General features: G+C 34.1%; 1 protein-coding gene across 1 annotated transcript; it reads left to right on the top strand.

Annotated features, from left to right (window-relative positions):
• The first annotated feature begins 4,732 nt into the window (after window positions 1-4,732).
• On the top strand, window positions 4,733-8,493 carry LOC114284164 (fasciclin-like arabinogalactan protein 11). The gene is made up of 2 exons (XM_028227060.2): window positions 4,733-5,416; window positions 7,966-8,493. Exons 1-2 carry the CDS (start codon window positions 4,880-4,882, stop codon window positions 8,179-8,181), a joined length of 753 nt encoding a protein of 250 aa, XP_028082861.2. The 5' UTR covers window positions 4,733-4,879; the 3' UTR covers window positions 8,182-8,493.
• The last annotated feature ends 837 nt before the right edge of the window (window positions 8,494-9,330 follow it).

The following is a 9,330-nucleotide window of genomic DNA, read 5'->3' as shown; positions in this document are numbered from 1 at the left end:
AAGGAACCTAGGTATGAATTTCATCTTGTTGATTTGTCTTTAAGTTGATTCATGCATGGTTCATGTCTAATTGTAGAGCTAAGTTATGGATTGGTTCATTAATGGTGAATTGAAGCTCAATTCATGCATGCATGTTTGAATTGTTGAGTTGTAAGTTGATTTCATGGTAAAATGGTGCATGCATGTCCATAATTTTGTAATGGTCCATGATTTCATCATGTTTTGGAAACAATTGGCTCTTTAGAGCATCAAATTGAAACTTCAAAATGATTTGAATTCATGCGTGGTTGCATGTTCTCCATGTTCATGAAAATGGTTTGAAATTTGGGTTTGAATTAAACACCCTTGGGCTTTGATTTCTCAAAATTGAGCTTTGAACCATGTTATTCTATGTGTTAACAAATGTTTTCTGGAAATTCAGCCCAAGAGGACGAGTTTTGAGTTGTTAAAACTTGGTTTTTGGCTTGGAGGTGCAATCTGGGTTTTCCAGATTTTGCACTTCCGCTCGAGCGGGGAAAGTGGAGCTCGAGCGTGGAATCCGAGCATCCAGCATTTCTCTGCACTGTTTTACAGTCCGCTCGAGCGGAGGATTGGGCGCTCGAGCGGAGTCTTGCGTCTCAAGTTCGAGCGGGCGTCGAGCGGAGATTTCACCCATCCAGTACTTTTACAGTACGCTCGAGCGGGGAAGTTGACGCTCGAGCGTGTACCTTTGTTGCACGTCCGCTCGAGTGGGGAAACCTGCGCTCGAGCGGGACTCTATTTTTCTGAAAATTCTGAAAATGCTTTTAAAAGTGCATCTTTGCATCCTCATTTCATTCTAAGCATTCCTAGGCCTAGTTTAAGACATCTTATCGAGGATATAGATGTAGAACACACCGAGTCAAATTAGGGGTTAAGTTATTATCTTTCCCAGCTGTGTAGCTTAGTGTGTTCAATCTGTTAACTGTGTAGGATTGGCGACTGGGGAGACACGCTCTAGCATACTGTAGCCCAAACTCTGTGAGTAACAATTGTATAAAGATATGTTCAACTGAGAATGTTCTCTGACTGTTTAATGAAACTGTTTTCTGAAGTAATTATTGTTAATTGTTTGAATGTATGTCCTATATTCTGAAATGTATTGTGGCATCCTTAGCAACTGTTGTATACTGTTATTGCTACTGTTACAGAGATCTCTGTCGGTTCCCTTGTGGAACCACCACTGTTTACTGATTGATGGCCATCATTACTGTTCGGTCTTTAAGACCTACTGTTTACTGCTATGCTAATGGATGTACCACATATGACTGAATAACTGTTCTGACTGAAAGACTGAAGTATTGTTTAATGAACTGCTTTCATTACTGTGAGGACATTTCATTCTTAACCTCTTTACGCATTATGTTATTCACTGGGCTTTAGCTCACTGTTTATATATATATGTAGGTGCTCAGCCACCAGATCGGAGTTAGGAGCGTGGGTTAGACTCCAGTTTTGTCAAGCCAGCCTATGTGCCTCACAGCGAGGTTCCGAGCCTATCATGTTAAGGCTTAGGGGTGTTTTAGAATTCCCCCCCCCTCTGTATTGTCTTACTGTTTGGATTACTGTATAGACTGTCAGCTACTAACTGTACTGTTATCAAGGGATTAGGTCCCTGTACTGTGTGACTATAAATTTTGTATAGATTGTACTGTTTGTATGTATGAATGCATGAAAAATCTTTTTGGCATACAAACTGTCACAGCTTAATGGACATTATTTATTTACTGTACCGGCTTCCGCCAGGCCCTGTACTCTGTATTACTGTTCTGCAGGCCTTCGGTAATCTCAGATTACTGGCCGGTTACGGTGCTAAACCCATAGGGCCGGGTTTGGGTCGTGACAATAATACTTCTTTATAAATAGTAATAGAACAAAATAATACATTAATTAAGTAATAAAAAGAACTTAGGAAAAACTTAAAAACAATCAATTAGAAATTATAGACGAATTTATCTGGTATTAAAGAAAAGCACACATTTATTGTAGAAGATAAATAAAAAAATATTATAGATAATTACTCTTATCCTTAAAGAAATTCAATAATGTGGATTGACACCCACTTTTTAAAGACAGAATACAAATTTAAGGTGTTTTTGAAATAAAATTTTAACTAGATAGGATTTTTTACTAATTTATAATATTTATAGGCTTATATTTTATTTTTGTAATCTTTTCAGGGACTAAATAAGTTTGAATTAAATACTTTAAGGACTTAATGGGTTCAATTGATAATTTGGGAACTAAATAAACATTGATTTATATACTTTAGTAGGGGTGTTCAAAAAAACCAGTGGAACCGATCCAAACTACCAATTTTTTTTAGTTACGGTTTTGATTCTAGTTTTGAAAATGGTAAAACTATTCAAATCGGTCGGGTCTGGTTCCTGGTTCCAAGACTTTGGTTACGGTTCAAACTAGATTGTTATATATTTATTTATTATTATTTTAAATTTTATATAAAACAATTTAAATATAATAAAATGCTTCTTCCAAGATTTGAACACTAGCCATTAATGTAAAATTGATAAACCCTAACCAATTTAACCAAACTAATAATTATTAATATTTTTATTAAAATAAAATACATATTATATTTATTGTTATATACAATTTATTGAACCATAAGCCTAACTGAATCAAACCGGTTTTTATGGTTCAGTTCTAGTTTAGTTCCACAGGTTAACGATTTGGTTATGATTCTAATTTTTCTAAAACCGTAAAAAACAGTTCATTCCTGATTTACTCTAAATCCAGACCAATTCGATCCATGTACATGCTTATACTTTAGGGTCACAAACGATAGTTTAGAAATTAAATAGACAATTTAACAGTAGTTTAAAGGTATGAAATGTAATAAACTCTTTTATTTATTACATCAAAACAAATTAGAAACGACATTTTTCTATGGGCAAAATTATACTAATAGTCTCTATAGTTTGGGGCTTGTATCATTTTAGTCCTTGCCTTTTCAATTGTGACACATTTAACTCTTAATTTTAAATCTTGTTCCAAATAAAGACAATTGAACATACCATTGCTTAATTTCAAGGGCAAACTCGTCAATTTGATAAATTAATTTTACATGATCATCATCCAAATACATAATAAAAATTAATTTGGTTAAAAAAAATAAATGTCTAAAAGATTTATCAATTTTATATAATTTTATCTTTAATAACTAGAAATAATTTTTAAAAATTCAAAAATATTTTTTTGACATTTATTTTTGTCAAATTGATGATTTTGCCCTTGAAATCCAATATTATCTATGATTGTCCTTATTTGGAACAAGATTCAAAATTTAGGGTCAAATGTATCACAATTGAAAAGTGAGAATTAAAATGATACAAGCCCCAAACTATAGGGACCATTAGTGTGATTCACCCTTTTTCTATCTATTCAAGTTGAAAATTCAAGTAAAATGACTTTTAACCTTTTTTTTTCTTTTTTCTTTCTTTTTTTTTTTTTTGAAAAAGAAAAACCTAAAAATAAAAAACTAAACATTAAAACCAACATCATTTTCTTTTAACTTCAAATTTGTGGCTTCACATTAAAAACTATGATAGAGGTGTGAAATCCTGCAATACTACCAACTGGCATTAAATAGTTGGCATATAACAACTTCAATAATAATGTGATGTGTCATCTAAAGCCCCATGATGACTAATAAATATTGAGTGTCATTGTTATATGGTTTTTACTGTGGTGGGTGAATATCACTTAATCATACATCGTTGCTCCCCTTATTGTTGATAGTTAATCGTTGATGATCAAAACATAAGCATAAATCCGTTTTTGTAAAATATTGAGTTGAATATTTACCTCCACCCGATATCTTAAATTTGACGTGACATTCTAACAGTCATATTTTGACATCAAATATCAAGGCGATCAAGTGTGCCAAAAGCTAATGTGATTTTTGACATCATCTCTTCATGTCAATTTTGACATGAAGACCCCTTGATACTTTTTTTTTTCTTTTTTTTTTCTTCAATTAAAGCATTTTTTCTTTTATTTTCAATTAAATATAATATAATAATAGATTCGACATATCGGACGGAGAACTTTCATGTTAAATTGATATATACCAATTTGCCACCTAAATCTTCCAAAAAAAAATTTAATATATCAAAATTTAAAATTTTGGATAAAGATTTAATTAGACAAATATCTTTTATAACTCATTGACTCAACCAACTAATTAATAGGTGAATGTTATATCGTTTATATCCTATATTAATAGGTGAAATTTCTTACTAGGTGAATGTTATATCCTATATTCATACACCATTTTGGTGAAATTACCATTAATTCCTTATATATATATATATATATATATATATATAGAAGCTATTTTTTCTCAAAAAGTTTATGGAAAGTTATTAATATGTTTGAGGCAAAAAGCAATCATAGAAGACTATGTTTCATCACACCCACTTGATGTCCCTTCTGTTTTTCCTGCCTTCTCAAGCAAACACCATCAGCTGGAACAGTAACCCCCCATATCTTCTCTCTCTCTTTCTCTCTCTCTCTCTCTCTCTCTCTCTCTCTCTCTCTCTCTTAAAATGATACAGAGAATAATGGCAATGACACACCCCAATTAGTTCCTCTTAACCAAAAATTGCAAACTCACCAACTTCTATTGAGTGGATGCTAATTGCATTTCTAACTAAAATAGCTCTCTCTCACCTAACATCACATACACTCTCTCTCTCTCTACCTCCATAAAAACCCCTCTCTCCCATCCCCTCCTACACATCATTCACTCCTCCTTCAAGAGCCAAACCACGTATCCACTTCCTCTACTTCCACTTCAACACAAGCCTGTCTTCTCAAACCAACTTTTAACGAGTCGAACATGGAACAGTTCATCTTTCCTTCTCTCTTACTTTTCCTACTACTCTCTCTCTCCCATTTCACCACAACCCTAGCCCAGACTCCGGCACTACCACCAGCCCCTACCGGCCCACCTAACGTTGTAAAAATCCTCCAAAAAGCCGGCCAATTCACCATCTTTCTCCGGCTCTTAGGCACAACCCAAGTGGCCAACCAAATCAACGGTCAGCTCAACGACTCCAACAACGGCATGACCATCTTTGCACCACCAGATAACGCCTTCTCGAGCCTCCGATCCGGCGCGCTAAACTCTCTCACCGACGAGCAGAAGTCCGCTCTGGTTCAGTTTCATATTGTGCCCACTTTTCTTTCAATCACTCAGTTCCAAACTGTGAGTAATCCACTAAGGACCCAAGCCGGGGATGCGGGCAGCGGTCAGTTCCCGCTTAATGTGACGAGCTCCGGCAGCCAAGTCAACATATCGACCGGCATCGTTAATACAACGGTGGATAACACCATTTATACCGATAACCAGCTTGCTGTGTATCAGGTGGACAAGGTGAGCGTCTTTCACTTGGCTACGAGGACGTTTGTTTGTTTTTTCTTTTTTTATTTGGGTAATTTATAAACACATTAATGAGATTTATTTAAATTATAAATTATTTTTATAATTAAAAAAATTACATTACATATTTAAGGTTTTTAATTTTATAACAAATAAATCATTTTATGAATAAATCATCAAGTTAATTAACAGTTTTTAATAATGTTAAAATTTTATTTCAATTAATAATTCAAATAATTTTATTATATATAGGTGAATAGTTAGAAATTTCACCTTTTCAATTAATTGTGTTGAATAAAAAATTTTGACGGGAAGGTATTTATAATTTTTCAAACTATATGGACAATTCGTATTTTAAGTAAATTTCAAGGATGTATTTGTAATTTATCCCTTTTATTTTTAAGAATTTAAAAAGTTGATGTATTTAGGAAGTTAGAGAGGCTTTTTTTTATTTTAATTTTTTATGAGTGAAAAAATTCAGTGATGTTTTGATTTTTTTAAAATTTATTACGAACAATTTTTTTTTACTTATTTAATCAAAAAGTTGTCTTTTTTAGAATATTCCAAAACAACCTCTAAATTTAAAGAAAAAAATTTAAGAATAAAATTACCTTTTCACAGTCTTATGGGCTTGTGATTGATCTTATGATTAATTTCTGTAATAGAAGAAACCAAAATAATATTTTTCAACTTATTTTTGTTTTTTCTGAACTTTTTTCAAGTCAAGTTTTTGTTTTTTACTTTTTAGATCGGTTTCAACCAGATAATCCTATAAATTAAAAAAAAAAAAAAAATTGAGTCAATTTTTTTTTTAAAAATCAATAAGACAAAAATAAGTCAAAATTTATTAAAAAAAATTAACAAAAAAGTTTATTTTTAAATTTTTTTTTGAACTTTTTAAATAAAAAAATTAATTTTTTTTAAAAAAAATAATAATTTAAGATTGCCTTGTAGATAGGGATTTAAAAAGTAAAAAAATTGACATGATTTATAAGAAGCCCACTATAATAAGTCAAATTATTATTATTATTTTTAAAAGAGTTAACTCCCAAAAGAAGCAATTGAAATGTGTTACAATGAAACTCTTTTCCTTTTTTTTTTTTTTTTTTTTGATCAGCAAAGAAAAATTTCATTAATCAACATGAAATTAAAGGTACAGGAAGATGAGAAACACTGAGAGAGATTCGGAAGGTACAAAATACCCCTACTACTGCTACTCACAATCATACAACCAACCCCTTCGCCTCACAATTTTTTTTTTTAAACAAAAAAACGTTAAGAAGAAGTTAACAAAAAATAAAATACATGATTCCACAAAATCAATCCACCAAAACACCCAAACTACTAAGATACCTATTCTAACACCCAAGGTGGTAACCCAAAAAATTTCAACATCTGCTGCACTCCCAATGCTGTTGCACTCCAGGCCTTTGTTGCCACGCCTAAGCTACACACCTATGTTGTTCCATAAGCAAGCTACCACCCACCTGCTATTTTTGAAACCACAAACATCACACCTAAGCCGCTCCAACTTCCAACGCCTACCTGCTACAACGCCCCCCTGCTGCACGCACCTCCGCTCCTGCACGCTTCTGTGCATGCTCCTCTGCTCCTGCCAGTGCCGAGGACATCTCCATGGCTGGAAAGACTCCAGCTCTCTTGACCGGAAACCAATCTCCCTTGACTGGAACTATGGCCGGAAACACCTCCAACCATTGGATTTCCAAACCCACCTCTGCCGCTCTAATTGCAAGCTCACCCACTCCTGACAACACTCTACCGAGACAGTTCTGTGGCCGGAAAAACTCCATATCCAACAGCTCAATGGCTGGATAAAAACTCCACCATACGAACAACACGCCCACTCCCAATCCAAACTTCAAACATACCCACTCCCGATGACACTACCATACATCCGGATGAACATCACCCCTCAAACTCCCTCTCGAAAAGGAGCGCACGACTGAAATCTAAGACAGATCTAGATCAACTTCAACACCCTAGTTCCCCCCAAGCAAAGCACCAAAGCAGACTCCAAAGATCCGAACCCGAGCTCAACCCTCAAACTCCCACTCGCAGAAGAGTGCCCGAATGAAAATCCAACCAGATCTGACCAACCTCTATTCCGGTCCAAAACCGACCTCCTTCTACTCTGTTTTGATCCTTAAACCAAGCACCTTGTTGATACAAAACAACCCCCTGTTGAAGCAACATAAACACCCCCTGTTGATACAAAACAAACAAACCGGGGCTCCCCCTGATGAACCAAGAGAAAGGACACCTAAGTGGAGAGAAAATGTGGGAATCAAGTTTATTAGAAACAAAAACCAGCACACAAACTCACAAGAGAGCTGGGCCAGCCGACCGCCATAGCCAAAGGCGGCGATCGGCTGGCCAAAAGTGAGGCTCGGGGGTGGAAGTTTTTAGAGAGAGAGAGAGAGAGAGAGAGTACATGAAACTCTTTTCCTTAATCCTTTGAATTTCCATTTTTCATGCTAATAATTTTTGTAATTTTCATTTTTTTTTTGCCTATTAAAAAAAAGGTGCTACTTCCTCTGAGCATCTTCGGCCCTCACCCGCCGGCGCCAGCCCCGGCACCAGCGACAACACCAAAGAAGAAGAAGGAGGCGGCTGCAGCCACCAGTCCCACCGCCGCTGATACCAATACTTCTGGTGCAGTTAGTCTCTCCCTCCCCATGCAGGCCATGGTGCTGGTAATGTCTATTGGGGTTGCTGTGTATTCATCATTTGTTTTGTGACAATGAACGGTCGTGATTGTCAAGTGCCCCAGTTGATTTTTTGATGAGTCATATTGAACGGTGGTGATGGAGTATGGACATGCTGAGTGCCTTTGAATAATTGCAATTATGTTCTAAAGTCTGGTTGTATAATGTAAATTTTGAGGCTTTTCCGGTACTTTTTTTTTTTTTTTTTTCATTTGGATCTGTAATTTTCTGTCTCTTGTTTTTAGTTTTTGCAATTTGTTTGTTTTGTTGTTTTCCAGATTCCATTGTAATTTGAGATTTCGCATGAATTTGCCAAAAATGCTACGAGTCATTGAACTTTGATCATTGATATTCTTTGGTCATTTGATTTTTTTTTATTTATTTTTATTTTTTATAAATTTAGTAGTGATATAAGACATATCATTTTAAAATTAAATATTCTTTTTAATGATATTTAATTACAAAAATATCATAATAACATTAGTATCATCCTCAATAATTATTATCATGTATTTCAGGAATTTCATGTTAGCGATATGCTTAACAAACAACAAGGCCTAAAGAATTGCATGACCCTACAAGCAAGGAAATGATGGAGAAATAATAGGATATCATTGGATGGCCATACCCTTGTGTAGTCATGCTGACCCATATGATAATTTTTGACGATAAATTTTGTATGAATAATATTTTTTATTTTATGTGTTGAAAAAAGAGTTTGAAATGTACCTATGTGGTTTCATAGACTCTGCACGAGGATTGGGCTAGCCCGGTACGATCAGATAGGTGTGATTCTATTTGCACGTAAATAACAACTCGGTATGCGCAATTCAACTTTTTAAATTTTAATTCTTATTACACCTTAATATAAATTTATTAATAAAGATAATACATATTAAATTTTAAGGTAAATTATAAATATGTTTTTTGAAATTTGATTAAAATACGAATTGCCCTCTGTGATTTTGGAAATTATATTCAATTCTTTAAAATTTCTAATTTCATAACAAATCGCCTATTTTATTAATAAATCATGTTAGAAATTGGGCGCCCATGTGACTTGACCCTTCTTTGAATCTTTTGAACCTTATCCAAATAAGTTTAAATTTGAATTCAAAATCTATTTGGATAACCATTAAGGATATCTATATCTATCATAGCAACTGATATGGATAGATGATA

Source organism: Camellia sinensis, chromosome 14 (genome assembly GCF_055761805.1).
Source record: "Camellia sinensis isolate YWXY chromosome 14, ASM5576180v1, whole genome shotgun sequence".
NCBI classification, from domain to species: domain Eukaryota; kingdom Viridiplantae; phylum Streptophyta; class Magnoliopsida; order Ericales; family Theaceae; genus Camellia; species Camellia sinensis.
This window is presented reverse-complemented; position numbering and strand designations above follow the sequence as displayed.